Raw genomic sequence first — 19,947 nt, 5'->3', positions numbered from 1 at the left:
GCTCATCCTGCTCTGGATTTTACTTTCCTATCCCTTCAGAGCAACTGTTCCCCCTGAGATCTCAATGACCCTTGAGTGGTTAAATTTGACAGATGCTTCTCTGCCTTTCTTTCTCTTGAATCCTATGAGCAAACAGCGCTCTCGTCCAGGGCTTCCTCCCTTGGCTTCGGAGACGCTATGTTCTCCTGGCAGGCCTCTTCCTACTCTGTCCCACCTTTCCTGCTCTTTGGCCAATTCTTCCTCCTCTACATGCAAACTGTCAGGGCCCTGACCTAGATGTCCTCTCATCTTCTCTTCTTCACTGTGTACAGGTTAGCTGATCCACACCTTTTGTTTTCACTTCTATCTGTGTCTTGGTAACTCCCAAACTTATGATTCCCAGTCCACGATCTTTCTTTTGAGTTGCACATCCATATAAGATTCATGTAATATGGCTTCCTGCCAAATGTAAGCTCCACGAAGGTGGCAAGCACTGCCCTTAGCAGGACCTCATGTGTAAAAAACATTTCATATACAACTGTTGAATAAATAAACAAATGCAGCAAATAACTTTAAAAACCCAAGATGTTTCCTACAGATGCCTACTCTCTCTGCTCTCTATAATTAACACCATGACCCTTTCCTCCAGGTGTTGTAAATATGAAAATTCTAGATTTTGAAGGCAGAAAAAAAACCTGTCATTTATGATGAAAAGGAAGCCTTAGATTTTTCTCATGATGGCCATGACAAGTGAAGAACTTTACACAAGAAGTAGGAGAAAAGCAGGCATATATCGGGCATGAAAGGAGGAAAAGAGGGTACTACAAAATAACTGTTTAAGGATGTTAATCTTAAAAAAAAAAAAGGCAGTCACATGGTTAACTTGGGGGAGAATTCAGAAATGGTCACGGTTTATCTGTTCTAGGGCTATTACCACACATACAAACTGTACCACACAATGTATCCTCATTCTCTAGCATCATGGGAGAAATAGAACTTTGAGGAAAGGGATGGAGCAGAATCATAACCCTACTGATATCAATCTGTCACTGAATAAGAGTAAAGAATCATATCCGATGATTTATACAGAATTCACACTTAAAATTCTCTTAATTTCCCAAAGTTTGTATGCACTGATGAAGTTGATAAATGGTGTTTTCTTTAAACCACAGAATCACGTGCATAGCAATTAGAGGACGTCTGCCTCCTTCCCCTCCAGCTCCTCCCTATCCTCACCCTTGGAGGGGAGGGGATCTTTGGGCATAACACTGCTCAGACGTGATGCTCCCATACCAACAACAGAGGAACTTGCTGCCTTTAAGATGCCCCATTCTGGCCGGGCATGGTGGCTCATGCATGCAATCCCAGCACTTTGGGAGGCAGGGGCAAGTGGATCACTTGAGGTCAGGAGTTCGAGACCGGCCTGGCCAACATGGTGAAACCCCGTCTCTACTAAAAATATAAAAATTAGACAGGCATGGTGGCAGGTGCCTGTAATCCTAGCTACTCAGGAGGCTGAGGCAGGAGAATCACTTGAACCCAGGAGGGAGAGGCTGCAGTGAGCCGAGATTGCACCACTGCATTCCAGCCTAGGTGACAGAAGGAGACTTTGTCTGAGAAAAAAAGAAAAAAGAAAAAAAAAAGACACCCCATTGTGATGAATGTGGAGATAAGGGAAACAGGACCTGCTGATGACTCAAGCAGGGCCAAGATGCAGCTAAGGCCCCAGGGTGAGGGGTGGAGAGGGCAGAGGCAGGAAGGGATGAGGGAGGGAGACTTCCACGAGCACCCACGGTCTAGATGTGGCTACAAGGCAATCCTTCCCCACTGGCAAAAGGACATCATCAACACAGTTGTCCCTTTCTGCGATGGTAATGTCTCGCTTTACAGACTCGACAGGTGCACTGCTCTAATGGCCCGGGAGGCTCCTCTGTAGAATGGATGAGTCTGCCAACTCCTGTCTGCAGCCACTTTGAAGTCCCAAGGCAGATGAGGCTGCAAATGGACCAAACACTGAACAACGCTGGCCATCCCTGTGTGGCTCAGAAATTAAGAGCACACACCAGATAAGTGGGCTTATTCTCCTGTGAGAGCACAGGCAGCATGTACACAATACTGAAGAGTGTTCCTTTGAGCAGTTCCTCGAATAGGGCTTTTCCCCTGAGGCATTCCTCCTGGTGGCACAATGCTCACCTGTCATTTCCACCTCTCTGACTCTGCAGGTCACCTGTAGCTAAGCCGTCTGCTCACATCAAACAGCAGCTCTGCCTGGCACTGAGCTTCCATCTGCATAGGTGCTGAAAATCTACTCTCAAACTTTATAAAAGTGAACCTGATTGTCACCAATTCTTCTTACACTTGCCGTATGTACCTAAGTCAATCACACTTATTCTTGGGGTCAGCTTTCCTGTTCTCAGTGTTAAATTCACTACGTTACCTATACTTGCATTTTACAATATTGTTTTGCCCAGCTACTTGGGAGGTTGAGGCAGGAGGGGTGCTTCAGCTCAAGAGTTCGAGACGAGCCAGGGCAACACAGGGAGATCCTATCTCTCAAAAAAAAAAAAAAAAAAAAAAAAAAAAAATTAAAATACTCCTTTTATTAAGTACTGTTCACTTCTGCACTGTCATAGCTGGGCACCTCTTGTCACTTCCCTTCATTACTTACCTCATAATAGCTTCTGCTAATTCTAAGAGTGCTCTCAGAAACTTTCGTATATGATGGCTTTATTTTTTAATTTTTTTCATCTGTAACATGCATTTCCAACACTAACAGTTTTCACTTTTTTTTGTCTTTTTTTAAAAAACAATTTGCTTACAGCTGGGCATGGTGGCTCATGCTTGTAATCCCAGCACTTTGGGAGGTCGAGGCAGGAGGATCGCTTGAGTCCAGGAGTTTGAGACCAGCCTAGGCAACATGGCAAAACCCCATCTCTACAAAAAAAACAAAAGAAATGAGCCAGGTGTGGTGGCACATGCCTGTATTCCCAGCTACTTGGGAGGCTGAGGCAGGAAGATCACTTGAGGCTGGGAGGCTGAGGGTGCAGGGAACCGTGTTTGCACCACTATACTCCAGCCTGGGCTAAAGAGCAAGACCCTGTCTCCAAAAAAAAAAAAAAAAAAAAAAAAAAAAATCTACTTATAAATGATGTCATCAACAAAGGTAAAGTTTCTCCCTTCCTAATTCTCCCTCAGAACTTTTTCCTGTACTCACTGTGGGCTTGTTAGAAATGTAATGCAATGATTTTAATTAGAGTCGTGGAATTAGGCTTTCAAAAACATAAAATGTAACAGCCACCAGACCTAGGTTTCCTTTGCTCTTAGGCACTCACCGAGAATAACAAGGGTTATGAAGCCCCGATTTGTTGCTCTTCTCATGGAGAATGAAATGCCATTAAGAGATTCACAGCTGACTGAAGGCTGCAGCAGAGAGGGTTCTGAGGGATGTACTGCAACAGATAAATATTTATAACTCCACATGATAGTGTGAACCTGGGCTCCGGCTTTCGGGAATTGCTGTTATGATCGTGTTTCACTCATTTTTTAAAAAAGCTTGAAGTGACAATTTAATATAGTATCAAATTAGTACTTCAATGTAAAGTCTTGTTTCATTTAATGTTTTTGAAAGGTTAAATTGTCTGTAATCCTTATTGTACCACGGCTATGTTTATAGATTATTCCTACAACATACTTCACATGAAAGAAAAGGAAAGGGAAAGGAAGGGAAGGAAAATGAAGGGAAGGGAAGAAAAGAAAGAAGTCTAGGCAGCCTGAAATTATGGATAGCTCTGGTGTACAATGGCCAAATAAGTAAACAAATGACACAACTTTCTTTGAGTTGATGTCTTGGTATATTTGGGGATAATGGTCTGTAAGCGTCAGTCAATATAATTTATTTTGATTTCGAATCGTCTTGAAGTAAAAAAAAAAAAAAAAGGATGACTACATTTAAGCAAATGTAACAAATAATATAACAAATAAAACTTTACTGCTTTTCTTAATTAAGCTTGATAAAAATCAAGCTTAAAAGGAACAAGCATTCTTCTGTAGTATTTATACACATTCTTCGTACTGAGATACGCAGAAATGCCTAAGTGCACACATGGATGTGCCTAATTCAATTAGTGACACACCATAACAAAGACCCATAAATATCATCATTAAAAATGAAATAACTTTGTAAAAAATACAATAAAGTGCGTTATTATATGTACATATGCCATTTGTTACAAAAAGCACAGAATGGCTGCTCCACACATGACCGCTGGCAGGGAGCTTTGACAAGTCCAAGGCCTCCTGGACAGCCCCATCCCAGATAGGAAGCTTAGCTGGTATCAAAGGCAGGAAGGTTCCAGAATGGCCCCTGTACCCCACACACAATTGGGAGCTGGGGCCTGAGCAGTCTATGCCTGGGGCTGGGGGTGCTGAGCATTTGAGCAGGTGCACCCGGGAGCAGGTGTGCCCAGGGAGCATGTGAGGAGCTGGGATCCAAGCCAAAGTGTTGGAGGTGCTAGACAGAGCCTGTCAGGAGCACATGGGTGCAGGGACACTGAGGACACCAGCATGGTGAGGGAGTGGGCCCAGGCGCTCCCACTCTTAGCAAAACCCTTGAAGGGTGCAGACAGAGTCCAGGGCTGGGAATCCCCACCCTCCTTTTTTGCAGAAACAAAACTCTCTGAAAAAGAGCCTCCCTAAATTAGGGGCAGAGGCCTTCCCAAGCATTGCAGAGGTGAAGATGAAGCTATGAGCTCAGCAAGACTCTCAGACACTAAAGAAAGCAAGTGTAGCCATAGAGATGGGATGCCGATTCCCTCCAGGGAAGGCCGTGCTGCCCAGCTAAGGGTGTGCAGTCCGCAGAAGGCCTGCAAGGGCAGCTCCTTCTAGGTCTGCCTTCTGAGGGCAGCCTGTCATTTTGGCCCAACATAGGAGCCTCTAGTGCCCCGCCAGGTTAGCCGAGGCTTGACTGGGCCAGCAAGGCAGTCTGACTTCTCCCTCTGCCCAATCTCACTTCTTTCCTCTTCCCTACATAAATTTGATCCTGATCAACATCTTGACCCCAAACTGTGTCAGGATCTGGTTGGGTAAGTCACTGTGTGTGAGAGTTGGCAGACTGAGACGACAAATTCAGGCCCCCAGGAATTACAGAGGTGGGGACTCTCAGGAGTAAGTTTTGAACAGTTATGCACAAAACATCTAAAGAAACAAAGGATGCAATTTCACAGATGAGGAAGAAACAATAAACCATCAGGAATGAACTGTCAGATTTTGAAAAATCTTCTGGAAAACTACTAGAATAAAAAAGATAATTGTTGAAATAAAAAAAAAAAAGTATTAGAACAGCTGAAGAGAGACTTAGGACTGGATGATATACTTTGAAGAATTTACCCAGAATTGGGCAGAGATGTTTGGACATGGAAAATGGGAAAGAAAAGTCAAAGATGGGGAAGCCAGGATGAGCACATTAAACATATACTTGTTGGAGAAACAGGAGAGAGGTGAGGCTGAAAGAGAAAAGGACTGCGGAACTTCCAGGCCCTGGGGAAGAAGTGCTGCAGGAAAAGCTTGCTGGGGAGTGAGCTGGGCAGCTCCCGGAGAAACTAAGAGCAAATGGCTGAGGACGTTGGGAACAGAGGGCTACAAATGCCCCCATCAGCACGCTTCGGGGCACTCCCAAGATGACAAATACTTTCCCCCATTTCTAAAAGAGAAGCAAGACGTGTCCACAGGTTCCAATGGCAGCAGAGGGTCTATTGGGAGCTTGTGTTTAGTCTCATAATCTGATACTTACACAGCACTGAGAATATCCAAGTAGATATTGGATATCCAAGGAGGCCCCTCCAGACCCATCCAGTCAGAGCCCTGATGAAAGTCTAAGAAGCACTGATGCAATGTAGAACCTTTTCTCTTTTGGTGCTACAACCCTCTCCACTCTTTTTTGTTTTTAGCTTTTATGGTCCCTATTTTCTCAGTTTTGCTCTACTGAAGCCTCATCTTTTGAATAGTAACACCAACGTCTCTGACCTTCAGGAAAGGATAAGAAGATGTACTATCAGGAGATTTCAAAGAAGTCACATGCTCACCCTAAAATCCTTGAAATTTGAGGTGCTAATTAGTTTATTTAACAGGGAGTTCAGATTTGGAGGCAAAACTTCTGGATTCAACTAAAGGTATTAATTGTTTCCCCAAATAAAAGGATAAGAAAGGAATTTAAGTCATTTTTTACAATTTTACCCATTTATCGATTTAGTCACTTTGAAATAAAAAAGTAAATTAAAATGCTGCATTTCAAAAGCTATTAAAATAATAATATTTTCATAAGGTATTTCTTGATCACCTACATTGCAACTTCCCTCGGGTTACATTGTAAGTCCTATACAACTTCTGGGAGGTATGTTACTGACAATGCCTCTCAAATTTTTTTTTTTTTTGAGACAGAATCTCACCCAGGCTGGAATGCAGTGATGCCATCTTGGCTCACTGCAACCTCTGCCTCCCAAGTTCAAGGGATTCTCATGCCTCAGCCTCCTGAGCAGCTTGGACTAGAGGCATACACCACCAACCCCAGCTAATTTTCTGTAGTTTTAGTAGAGACTGGATTTCACTGTGTTGGTTAGGCTGGTCTTGAACTCCTGGCCTCAAGTGATCTATCCACCTTGGCCTCCCAAAGTACTGGGGTTACAGGCATGAGCCACTGTGTCCAGTCAGTACTTTTAAATTTTAATTCAAGTTGAAGCTACATGATACCAAAGCTCCCAATGAATTCAGATCAGTGGGGGGTAAAATCAGTCAATTTAAGACAAAAAGATATTCAAGTGGGTTCTTTGCTATTTTTTTTTTTCCTTTTTGAATGTTCTAACATTGTTTAGCTAATCAGCTGATAATCATCATTAATAGGACCTGAGTTTCTTATAGCCTAACAGAAATGTGGAAAGAGTATTTACAGTGAAACATTATTTTCCCAACTATAAGTAAGAGAAAATAAAATGAAGTAAATGAAATTTATGAAAGTTTGCTATGCTTAATGTGAATTCTCCATTGGTCTGAGAGATGATGCTTTCCTTTCTTTGCACAGAGTGAAAACTAGGGTACAATTTGGGCAGGAAATAAAGAACAGAGCAAGATACTGGAACTTGGGGGAAAAATCTAACTCCTTACGGCTGAAATCTTCATAATTCTGCATCAGTGCCACAGCCTACCAGAAACCAGGCCCCCTAGTGGATTAAAACAGTTAAGGACTGAATGCCACATTAGAATGATTTCAACATGGAGGTGTAGGAAATTAAATACAAGAATGGTATTTAATAAAAAATCTTATTCAGTCACTCATTTAGTACTTCTTTTTCTTTTTTTCTTTTTTTTTTTTGAAACAGAGTCTCACTCTGTTGCCCAGGCTGGAGTGCAGTGGCACAATCTCAGCTCACTGCAATCTCCACCTCCTCGATTCAAGTGATTTTCATGCCTCAGCCTCCCGAGTAGCTAGGACAACAGGCACGCACCACCACACCTGGCTAATGTTTTTGTATTTTTAGTAGAGATGAGGTTTTACCATGTTGGTCAGGCTGGTCTTGAACTGCTGACCTCAGGTGATTCACCCACCTTGGCCTCCCAAAGTGCTGGGATTACAGATGTGAGCCACTGCGCCTGGCCCATTTAGCACTTCTTATATACCAGACACTGCTCTGAGCATGTTATAAATATGAATTCACCCAATTAGCACAACACCCAAATGAAGGGAGTACTATTATCCAAATATTATAGTCCGAGAGGTATCAAGAGTGTAGGTAACTTGCCCAAGGTCATGCCATTGGCCAGGGGCATGGCTGGGACCAGAAGGTGGCTGGCTGGCTCCAAGTCCTTGCTCTTGAACCACCTGCCACACCAAATTGCTGGGAAGGTCAGTGTGTCAGAAAATTAATCCCAGGAAGAATTTACTCAAACATTCAAATAACTAGCAATGTTGTACTTCTCCAGAGGCTGGCCTTGGGGCAATTTTAACCCTCCAGAATATAATTGCAACTGTGGCTGCATTTCATTAAAACAAAAAACAACAAAGGAAAAGAAAAAAAAAAGGGCTGTTGGGTAACCAAAGTTGTCAGAAAGTCCACGCAATTCATTCCACAGGAGAAACCCTCTATGAGAGCCTCTCATCAACTCATATGCAATTGAATAATCTGCATTCCTTGTCTAGATTTGGAAGGTTCAGAAGCCCAGAGAATTCCAAGGTAGGAGCAACAACAAGCTAGAAGAAACAGAAGAACTGACGATCACTACTGAAGCAGGAGACAGAAAGTTTCTTAGATACAAACCCTAAAAGTACTCTAGGTCCACATAAAGTAGGAATGAAGACCTGACATATACCTCAAATACCTCTGAGCATCTCAAACCACAGGGAGAGAAATGCAAAGCTTGATAGGCCTCCCTGGGTTTACCAATGAGAGGCCTGTGTCCGGTCACACGGAATCACACGAGGGCATGCCAGACTGAGCCCACACCCAGTAATATTCATCAAAATCTTGTCTGGAAGTGGCATACGAGAACAGCCTGAAGAACATTTAAATAGAAGCCAGACTGGCAGAGGGCTAGGCAGCCGGTGTGCATTGTGGCCTTTCTCTGTAGAACAGCCTTTACTAAATGTAAACTACACGTTGGTGTGGCCTTTGCTAACTGCTGCGGGTGTGATGTTTGACTCGGCAGACCGGATCTTCCTTCATGAACACCTGCCAACCTGAGCAGGGTCCCAGCCGTGCCCTCAGTGAGCCTAGCAGGGGTCACCCTGAACAGATCAGTACCAAATAAACTGTGTGAATGATGAACCTTTTATGAGGTTTCTGTGGCATTCTCTGATTACGGAATTAACACTGTTACTCTTCACTGCTGCTGTAGTTTTAAAAACCTCTTCTATGTGAGATTTTGCTGAGATGTATACAAGTGGCATGTTCATCTTCAATGGTCAACATTTGTGTCACCCACACATTTCCTTGTCCTTCATTTGTTTTTGTTTAAATGTAATTTAAAAAGTGGACAAATTAGCAAAACCAGAAACAAAAACAAACGGTGCTGCAACCGTGACTATATTTACACATGGCCTATATTGATAATTAGCAGCCTATATGGATCATTTTTTTTTTAAGTTCTCTGACATTCTTGTATGTTTCTCAGCCTGTGGCAAGGATGTTGTTTTACCAGGTCAGGTATCTTGTGTCTGCTCTGTGGGGAACTCCTTAGAGTCAACCCTGCTGGATCTTAGTACCAAGACCACTTACATTTCTTCCTGGCAACAGACTCAAAGTATCAAGCATGCTGGTTATCTTGGCATGAATGTCTATGCTCATTCCAGGCTCCATTTTGTGCCTTTATCTTTCTGCCTCTTCCTTTTCTTTTTTTCATTTATTCTAGCCTGTATTTCCAACTTCTTTGAAGGCCATCTTAAATCCTTTCTAGAATAAGGTCAAGAGTGAATACATGAATACATGAATGAATGAATGAATGAATGAATGAATGAATGAATGAAATGCAGGTGCAGAAGCTGATCATCAATCAGATTCAGAGATCATCCAAGAGGCAATTCCTAACAGGTGAGGATCTATGTCTCCTGACTTCAACTTAGTGCCCTCTAAATAATTTACATTAATAATGTGATTCTCAATCATTAAGACCCTACAAATTATATTTAAAATATTCTGTTTATAAAAAGAAAAAATATAGATGTTGGATAAAGGAGACTTTTCTGAATAAAGAACACACCAAGAAGATAACAATTTTGTAGCAGTGGAACAAAAGGAAGTCTTTACACTGTTAAAGCCCCTGGGAGGTGACTTATTTTGATCCCACACTTATTTTAACACTGGGGATGTGTCAAATCCCTATGTTAGGTTACAATAACTACCCCAGAGAAAACATTACAAATTGTGATTTTTGTAAAGTCAAAGGATGCTAAACTCAAAGTTGTCATCAAGAAGTTGGTACTTCAATTGTGTGTCACATTTTATTAGCATGGTATCCTAGCCATTTATCAGAACAATATGTTCTCATCAGTCATGAGACATCACTTTGCTTTGAATGTTCCGAGACAACTGAAAGAAAGTATAAAAAGAATGCATAAGTACAACATCAATTTCCAGAGGAGAAAAAATGAAAAAGTAGACTGTTTAAAAGGTGAAGATGCAACCTATAATTCAATTCATTTAGATAACAGAGCCTCAATGTCTTCCCCGTCACAGGTACCGTCCTGACCCTTTAAAATTTCCTTTAGAATAAGAGGCAGTAACATAAGCAGTGTAGAACAAATTTCAAAAGGAAGAGATATTATAAAAGATTTATTAGATACTAAATGAATTTAGAGACTGACTGATTTTAGAAAACAAACTAGAGGCAGTACCACATTTCAAAAAACAGAATATAGCTCAAAGATCTTTATAGACTTCACTGCAAGCAAAATGTAATTGATCACACTTGCAAAGATTGGAAGAATAAGCAACTGCCAAGAAAGAATCTATGATATTAGAGCATAATGCATGACCCCAAAGTAAGGCTTTGGAAGGGATGTTTAAACAGACATCTAGGAACTCACAAGTCCAGGCCAGTGCTGCCTTCAAAGCAGATGCTTAATAAGTGTGATTGTTTACACTCGAGAATCCTTTTATTAATATAGTCAGGGCCTGCGGCACTTTATTTTGAATACCCTTTGTGACAGCCAATTTTTACCTTTGGGGAATTGGGAGCTGTTTAAATTAAAAACACAGTGTGACTCTGCTATGAATGGAAAGTTTGTGTCCCCCAAAATGCTTATGTTGAAACCCTAATCCCCAAGTGATGGTATTAGGAGGTGGGGCCTTTGAGAGGTAATTAGGTCATGAGGTTAGAGCCCTCATTATGGGATCAGTGCCCTTATTAGAAGTGACAGAAGAGGGCTTTTGATCCTGTCCCCATCACCCTACTCCTGCCAACACAGGTGAGGATACAGTGAGAAGCTGGCTGTCGGCAAACCAGGAAGAACCCGACCATACTGGCACCCTGATCTCAGACTTCAATCTCCATAACTGTAGGAAATAAATTTCTGTCATTTAAGCCACCCAGTCTACGCTATTTTTATGACAGCTCAAGCTGACTAAGATCCTAAAAGCATCAACGTGTGTGTTTTAAACACCAGTTCTGAAGATGATTCCTGGGATGTTGCAAGAGCAGACATGTTCATATCATATGACTACAATTTCTCAAAGTGACTTAGTCGTTATGTCATTTTTATACCATAGATGTTATCTTGATAATATTGATGCTATGGCCACCACCATACACTGAGTATCTAGTGTGTGACAGACACTGTGCTAAGTACTTGACATGCATTTTCCTATTTAATCTTTAGAATCTGTATTAGGTGTTATTATTATCCTGACTGTATAAACAAAGAAACTGTGGCTTCAAAATCCAGGCAGGGTGTGGAGGCTCACACCTGTAACCTGGACACTTTGGGAGGCCAAGATGGGAGAAATGCTTGAGCCCAAGAGTTCAAGACCAGCCTGGGCAACATAGCAAAACTCCACCTCTACAAAAACACAATTTAAAAAAATTAGCCAGGCATGGTGGTGCATACCTGTGGTCCCAGCTACTTGGGAGGCCGGGGTGGGAGGATTGCTCCAGCCCAGGAGGTTGAGGCTGCAGTGAGCTGTGAGCATGCCACTGCACTTCAACCTGGCAGCAGAGCAAGACCCTGACTCTAAAAAAACAACCAAGTCCAGAAGTCACACGATTAGTAAGTGACAAGGCTGGGATTTGAGCCCAGGATTGTCCAACGCTGGACTTCATGCTCTTATACTCCATGGTGAAGGAGGCCTCTTACAGTGCGGGCTGGGCCTTGGGCACATGTGCTCTACCAGGGAAGCTTGTGCTGAAATTTACTCCATGAGAGACAGATTGCTGCTTCCAAGGATGGTTGATTTTACCTCTAGTGATTACAATGAATTATGCTCGGGGATGAAAAGCGGGCAAGAAGCAGACCAACACTCACCTTCTAAAATCAGAGAGCTTGCTACGTAGCAGATTGGAATGGGGTGGGCCCTGCTGGGGCCAGGACAGAAGAACCACTGACAGCAAAACGGGATTTGGAGGTGTAACTGGATACAAACTCAGAGGTCAACACCCAATCTCTGGCACAGGCAAAAACTTCTGCCAAGTTGCCAAATCTTAAGCTGAATGATTTCAAAATCAGAGCAGTGATAACTGAATCTATTATATAAGAGTATTTAGGTTAAAAGTGTTATATAAATAATGAATGACCTTTATAGCATAAGCATGCCTAAATGTTAACTGCCAGGAATCTGGCCACTGTAATTTTAGAACATCGGGTTAGAGATTTTTATGTGAAATGTGTTCTTCTTGTTCTCTAACTATATATTTAAATCTTTGGCCTCGGTGAGAAATTGCTATGCATATTAACCTTCTTGGAGTTTCAAGTAAATATCAAGAAAAATTACCTGGTGGTATTTCTTCAGGATGTTGTGCATTTCGGCCACGTCTTCACTGGTAATGGTCTTGATGATGTATCTTTTGTCGTAGGAAGTGTGAAAACGAGCTCCACTGCGGGCCTGGGAGTCGTTGGGGAGGGGTGCACTCCTGGTCAGGGAATTCTTCCCGGGTGGGGTAAGAGGGGAAGGAAGGGGGGAAGATAACTAGTTAAAGGTGTGGCTTTCTGATTCCCAGAGAATTTGTCATCATTGGAAGTTTTCAAGAACATTTGTGTCTGGGATAAATTGATAAGTAGGATGACATTTTTACATGCATCATAACTCACACTGCAAGCCTTTCAGATGATATGAAAACAGCTTGAATTGTACTATGATTCTAATATCCTTAAAGCAGGCTAATGTCTACAATTATAATCAAAGTAACTTTAATCACTTAGTTCTTTTCAGAGTTGGACAAGATCTCAAAGTTTTCTTCTGAATAAAATTAGGTTCCAGTCATAAAAGAAAATGTTACAGTCACTGAGCATTTCCTTACATGACAGGTATCATGCCAAGCCTTTTGCACAGATAATTTCCCCCAATTCTGATAACATTCCCATGCAATTGTTACGATTGCTATCATCATTATTTTACAGATGAGGAGATGGGGATAAGAGAGGCTTAGTATCTGGGCAAAGGGCACATAGCTAGCAAGGGAAAAGCTAGAATTCTGACTCCAGTGTGGCTGGCTCAGAACCCAAACTCTCAACTAGTAAACTACTCAACTAGTAAAGTACTTAACTTGCAGACTATGCTACCTGTGTGCCCCAGGAGGAGAAGGTAGGAGCCTGGGAGAGTGTCTTCTAAAACAGCTTCTCCTTAGGCAATTTGAATTCGGTCCATCCCCCACTCCCTACCACCATTTTTGAGAACTACTGATATCCTGGAGGGTGGACATGGAGGGGCTCTGAGTAGGGGCTCTTCTGACATCATTCACTCTAAGATCTAGTTCATGCTAGTGACACTGGATAGGCAGGTCTACCCTTCTCCTCCCATGTGACTTCTGTTCAGATCTCCTCTTTCTTACATCCTCCAAGAAGCCGCCTCCTTGTCCCAATCTCCTGACAATGGTTGTCCAGGCCATGGGGTCTAGCAAACCCCACACATGGTTAGTAAGTGACAGGGCTGGGATTTGAGCCCAGGATTGTCCAACGCTGGACTTCATGCTCTTATACTCCATGGTGAAGGAGGCCTCTCACAGTGCGGGCTGGGCCTAGGGATGGCCTGTGTGGGATTCAAAGGCAAACACGCTTTCTCCTTTTAACTTCCTCTCTAGAGTGGGCATTCAAAGGCCTCAGTGGCCAAATGCTGTCAGGTTAAGGGTACATGGATATCTTCAGAGAGGCAGGTGGTAGTTAGCTTTGCCCATGGATTTGCAAAAGAAAGAGTGCCTTTCTGTCTAGTATATTCCAGTCTCTTTATCCTTTCCTTCTTTTCTAGATGAAATCAATAGGACTGAACCACTTGAGGTAGAATCAGATTGCAGCAGTGCAGGGGTTCACGCAGGCCCTACCTATGCCTGAAGAGAAAAGTGGCCCACGAGCAAATCTTCATCTTCCAGGATTCTCACCTCACCACCCTGGCATCCCCTGCAGTGGATCACACATTCTGCAATAGCACACCTTGACCTGAAGGCAAGCAGGCGCACCTGCCAGATGCAGAGTCAAGGCCACCAAGTAACTGAATCTGCTTTCCTTAGCTTATTAGAAAACTTGAGAGAAGGAAAAAAAAATCTACATAATCCCCAATGACTTTAAATAGCAAGACTTGGCAGTGTTCAATTATTCTTAAGACAACTGAAATTTATTAGATAGCCTGAGAATGATAAAAATGACTTTCAGGATGAAAATGGCTATATTAACAAGAGTTCCATTCTTAATTACAGTGTTTTTTTCCCTAAAACATGAACAAGATCTCCTTTATACTACTTCCCACTTAGAACAAAAAGGAAGAGAATCAAAGCGAATTTCCCTGGTGGGGTTTTAAATGCTAGCCCCCAAAAAGCAATTCTTGCTCTTTGTTAATGGTCTTACTTTTTTCTTGCAATCACTAATTTGCAAAAGGGTATTTCTTCCAAATAAAACAAGAACTCTAGGAACTCTAAGATTGCAAATTATCTTCAGGCATAAAATCAAAGTGGGAACAATCAAGTTTATGAAAGCCAGGTGGAGCAGACCAAGTGGAACAGACCTTAAACTCTGTCAAACTGACAATACGTGTAAAATAACTTTTGGGGGGACGGGGAATAGTAAAGGAGAACTGTATTCAGCACAGGATGGAATTCCAGCAGCCTCAGTTTCATAGATCGTTTCCTTATGCACATTAGATAGGACAGTATAACATTCTCTCATGGGCCAATGGGGTGAAATAAAATTGAAAGCTGCAGAGTCAGTGCATCTCAAACTCAACAAGCAACTGAATCACCCAGGGATCATGTGGAAATGCAGATTCTGATCCAGCAGGTCAGGGGTGGGGCATTTTCAGAAGTAGATGCTGCTGCTTGAGTGGGTCTGCAGACCACACATGAAAACCAAGGTCTACAGAACAGTGTTTATGCTGTGTTTTGCCGGCATGCAGCATGTACAGTTTAGTGTATTAAGTACGTTATAATTACAGACTTACCGGCACTCATGCCTTTCCCATTATATTCTCTACACCTCTAGTTCGATTAAAATGGGAAACTTTATAGTTCATAATAATAATTCATGGCATTTACTTTACTAATTAAAGAAGGGTTTAATAATACTATGTACAAGTACCAATACAATGTACGGCATTTTTTATTTTTATTTTTTGAGGCAGGGTCTCACTGTGTTGCCCAGGCCGGAGTACAGTGGTGCGATCTTGGCTCACTGCAGCCTTGATCTCCTGGACTCAAGTGATTCTCATGCCTCTGCCTCCTGAGTAGCTGGGATTATAGGCGTGTGACACCACGCCCAGCTAATTTTTGTATTTTTAGTAGAGACAGGGTTTTGCCATGCTGGCGAGGGTGATCTCGAACTCCTGGCCTCAAGTGATCTATCTGCCTGCCTTGGCCTTCCAAAGTGCTGGGATTACAGGGATGAGCCACCATGCTCAGCCCAATGTATGGGTTTATAAAGGGCTGGAAATGTAAAAGCAAATAATGTAGGAATTCCTTAGCTCAGATACTACTCTTCCCCAGTTTTTTGCCTTTCTTTTAGTTTCAAAGGCATTGTTATAATAATATATGCAGACATTGGATTAGGATATCAGCCGTGTCTTCATCCTGGTATATAAAATCTTAAAAATTCGCATCTTGATTCTGTCTCAAATCACCATTTTGATAATCACGAGCAGCCCCAACTCACACTATCTAATATTTTTAAGGTTCATGAATATCAAATAACCAATGAAGTTAGGAACACTATCAAAACACAGAATTACCTTTCATATCACCATGAATATAAAAATACATAAATCAAATGTATTAAAAGCCTTATCTGATAAGCAGGAAATCAAAAGAGTTAATGCAATTCTACACAAAACACCTGATCCTTGGAATGATTCTAAGGCCTGGAAAAATCCAACTCATTATTTCACATTTATTTTCACAATATTCCAGTGAGAGAGGAAAAGCCAGGTCCATTTTTCCCACCTGAAGATGAAGAAACTAGTGTACAATGGAGACAAGCAATATGCCTAAGATTCCTATCTAAAGTTTTCTCTGAACTAATCAAAAAGCGTGATTTACAAAGACAAGACTAAACTTCTGCCATTATAATCATAGACTTTTTGTAGCCTTTATAATAAAGTAAAATTGTTTATGTATTTTTATTATTACTATTTACTTTCTTGCCCTCTTCCAAGGCATGAAACAGACATGTGTTTTTAAAAGCAGTACAGGCAGGGCACGGTGGCTCATGCCTGTAGTCTCAGCACTTTGGGGGCCGAGGTGGGTGGATCACTTGAGACCACAAGTTCGAGACCAGCCTGGGCAATATGGTGAAACCCCGTCTCCACTAAAAATATAAACATCAGCCAGGTGTGGTGGTGCATGCCTGTAATTCCAGCTACTCCAGAGGCTGAGGCATGAGAATTGTTTGAACCTGGGAGGCAGAGATTGCAGTGAGCCGAGATCACACCACTGCACTCCAACCTAAGTGGTACAGTGAGCCTCTGTCTCAAAAAAATAAAATTAAAATAAAAAAAAAGGCACCACAGTGTAACGGTGAGGGCACTGGTTTGGGATCTAGAACATTCATCAGTTCTTGTAGATAGCATTTAGTTTCTTTGAGCCTCAGTTTCTGGGTCTATAAAGTGATAGAGAATAAGCCCAGGGAGAGAATGGGCTCAATTAGATCTCTACCTTGGATCTTTTATGACTCTAAAAATGGATTTACTCAGCCGGGTGTAGTGGCTCACACCTGTAATCCCAGCACTTTGGGAGGCCAAGGCAGGCAGATCACCTGAGGTCAGGAGTTCGAGACTCGCCTGACCAACACGGAGTTCAAGACTAGCCTGACCAACATGGAGAAACCCCGTCTCTACCAAAAATACAAAATTATCCAGGCATGGTGGCGCATGCCTATAATCCCCGCTACTTGGGAGGCTGAGGCAGGAGAATCACTTGAACCTGGGAGGCAGAGGCTGCGGTGAGCCGAGATCGTGCCATTGCACCCCAGCCTAGGCAACAAGAGCAAAACTCCATCTCAAAAAAAAAAAAAAAAAAAAAAAAAAAAAAGGATTTACTCGAAGACATGACTCGTTGCTCTAGGAACTGCTGTAAAACATGGGCCTCAGGAAGGTGACTCAGGACACCTGTCCCAAGAAAAAGAGTCCGATCAGAGGACAGTACAACCATCACCTCGGCAGGGGCCTAATGATGGTTTAGGACACCCAGGCCTAGATGAAAGAGAAGATGCAGTGAAAATAACACTTCACAGATTCCAGATGTATTCAGGACAACATCAGCTAGAACGAGCACATGAGCTCAGGGCAGGAGGTCTTATATCTTCAACACAGTCACTGTGCTGCCTCAAAACAGTGTATCTACCGACACTGAGTAAGAAACTCCTCAGTGTGCTTTGTTTTGTTGCAAACGAGAAAGGAATCACAGCATGATGTTGGATGCTTGGACAAGCTGGGAGACCCTTGATGGAAACAGAGCTTGGGAGCGACCTTCAGGTGCCTTCAAGGGGTCCCTCCATGTTTAAATAAATCTCAAAGAGCATTAGAGTTGGACGCAACCTTGGAGATGACTCCAAACTACTCAATATACAGATAAAACAGACCCAGAGATCAGAAATGACTTGCCCAACTCAGTTCTCCAACATCAGGTGGGCTGGTGTACACGGAGGGCCCTGCAGGGGCCCCACCCAGAGCCTCCATCTCCCCCTGCCATGCTGTTTCCTCGCCTGGGCTCTAGAGTGTGGTGGGCATTATGAAGGGACAGTCGATTTTTCCATAGTGACAAACACCTTCTAATGCCAATTTAGAGTGTGAGCCAGCTGGCACAAAACCAAACCTGTCTTTAGGTTTTCGGTTTTGTCAAGTAAAGTGTGTAGAAAATATCATCAATAGGCCGGGCGCGGTGGCTCAAGCCTGTAATCCCAGCACTTTGGGAGGCTGAGACGGGCAGATCACGAGGTCAGGAGATCGAGACCATCCTGGCTAACACGGTGAAACCCCGTCTCTACTAAAAATACAAAAACTAGCCGGGCGAGGTGGCGGGCGCCTGTAGTCCCAGCTACTCGGGAGGCTGAGGCAGGAGAATGGCGTAAACCCGGGAGGCGGAGCTTGCAGTGAGCTGAGATCTGGCCACTGCACTCCAGTCCGGGCGACAGAGCGAGACTCCGCCTAAAAAAAAAAAAAAAAAAAAAAAAAAAAAGAAAATATCATCAATAGCAGCCACAGTGCTAATGCAGTCCAGAGTCTGTTATTTACACTTTTATTAACATGTGTACAAAGCTATCTGGACTCATTCTAGGACTGTTCATTACTTTACATTAACTGAGTAGGAAGAGTAGGAGCTGTCTTCTCTCCAGGCAGGAGCTAAGACAGATGTGTTTGTGGAATAAGCCTTTGGGACAGAAAGACTGTGCTGCTGAGCCCTGGACCCAGAGTCAGGCACTCACATAGTGTAACACAGGGCTGAAGGAGGACCAGCACTTAGAATTTCTTATGAGTCCTGTTGACTGTGGTGACGATATCAACCTGAAGAATTCTTCACATTTCTTGTCCGGAGCCATGAGGCCCAGAATTAGCCGACCTCTGTTGCTTGATCTCCGCAAAGCGGAGATAAGATGGCACATTTCCGGGTTCTTTATTACAAACCTTTCCCGCACGGGCCTAAAGTTTTTCCCGCATGCACCTAAACCCTTCCGGCGCGCGCCTAAACCTTTCCCGCGCGTGCGCAAGCCTTTCCCGCGCGCGCGCAAACATTTTTCCCACCTAGGAAGATATGCAGCCTACGGCGCAGGCGCGATCCCGCGCCCGGGAAAATTACAAACCCACGGTGCATGCGCAATTGTAATTTGAGAAAATCCGGCCCCCCGTCGCCGCCCTGGCCCAACCTCTTCCTCTGCCATCCTATATAAGGCATTGCACTGCCACCATTAAACGAGACTTGATCAGGCTATTTGTCTTGTCTCTATTTCTCGTGTTTTCTTGTCTCCTCCATTCCCACTCTCCCTTCCAGGGTCTGTTCGACTGTCCTGCAGGTCGGGACACCTGGCGCCCAAACAGGGACCTGGACACGGGGGAAAAAGTGAGGAAGAAGGCACTAAAGTCGGCCGAAAGTGAAAGTGGAAGAAATTCCTCCGGACGTCGCGGGAACCTGCCGCGTTGGAACCAGAGGTAAGTAACAGTGTCTGATTATGGGACAAGAATTAAGCCAGCATCAGATTTATGTAGGGCAATTAAAAGAGGCTTTAAAAGCACGAGGAATAAGGGTTGAAAGTAATGATTTGTTTAAGTTTTTTGATTTTGTAAAAGATACCTGCCCTTGGTTTCCACAAGAGGGAACCATTGACATAAAGAGATGGCGTAGGGTGGGAGAAAGTTTTCAAGATTATTATAGTACTTTTGGACCAGAAAAGGTTCCGGTGACAGCTTTTTCTTATTGGAACTTAATCAGAGATATAATAGATAAAAAGGAAAAAGAAAAAGATCCTGAGGTAATGGCGGTGGTTACTCAGACTGAGGAAATATTAAGAGGCAGCTCCCAAACCGACCTCGAAAAATCCACACCTAATAAAGAAATAGACCTTATATCGCTACAAAGCGACGAGGAAGAGGCTGGGGTCCCCTCAATAACAAATATAGAAACATCAAATAAGGAAAAGGCCAAAAAATACCCAGTTTTACCTACAACTAATGAAAGCAAAAGTAAAAATAACCTTAACCCTTCAGAAGTAGACTGGGATAATTTAGAGGAAGGGGCAGCAAAATATCATAGTTCTGACTGGCCACAAATTCTTGCTTATCCTCCTCCCTCTATTAAGGCTTC

At 42.9% G+C, this 19,947-nt stretch overlaps 1 protein-coding gene across 4 annotated transcripts in view; it reads right to left on the bottom strand.

Moving 5' to 3' along the window:
* PIP4K2A (phosphatidylinositol-5-phosphate 4-kinase type 2 alpha) overlaps window positions 1-19,947 on the bottom strand; it is a 187,606-nt gene that overhangs the window by 41,324 nt on the left and 126,335 nt on the right. For 2 of the 4 annotated variants that reach the window (XM_010367562.2, XM_030940296.1), the window contains exon 4: window positions 12,450-12,602. The exons of the other annotated variants lie outside the window; for them this stretch is intronic. In XM_010367562.2, the coding sequence (XP_010365864.1) occupies window positions 12,450-12,602 (153 nt within the window). The remainder of the gene's footprint in view (window positions 1-12,449; window positions 12,603-19,947) is intronic. 4 annotated transcript variants of the gene reach the window in all.

Source organism: Rhinopithecus roxellana, chromosome 11, assembly GCF_007565055.1.
Source record: "Rhinopithecus roxellana isolate Shanxi Qingling chromosome 11, ASM756505v1, whole genome shotgun sequence".
In the NCBI taxonomy this organism is placed as follows: Eukaryota; Metazoa; Chordata; class Mammalia; order Primates; family Cercopithecidae; genus Rhinopithecus; species Rhinopithecus roxellana.
Note: the sequence above shows the minus strand (reverse complement) of the source record. Positions and strands in the feature narration are given on the sequence as shown.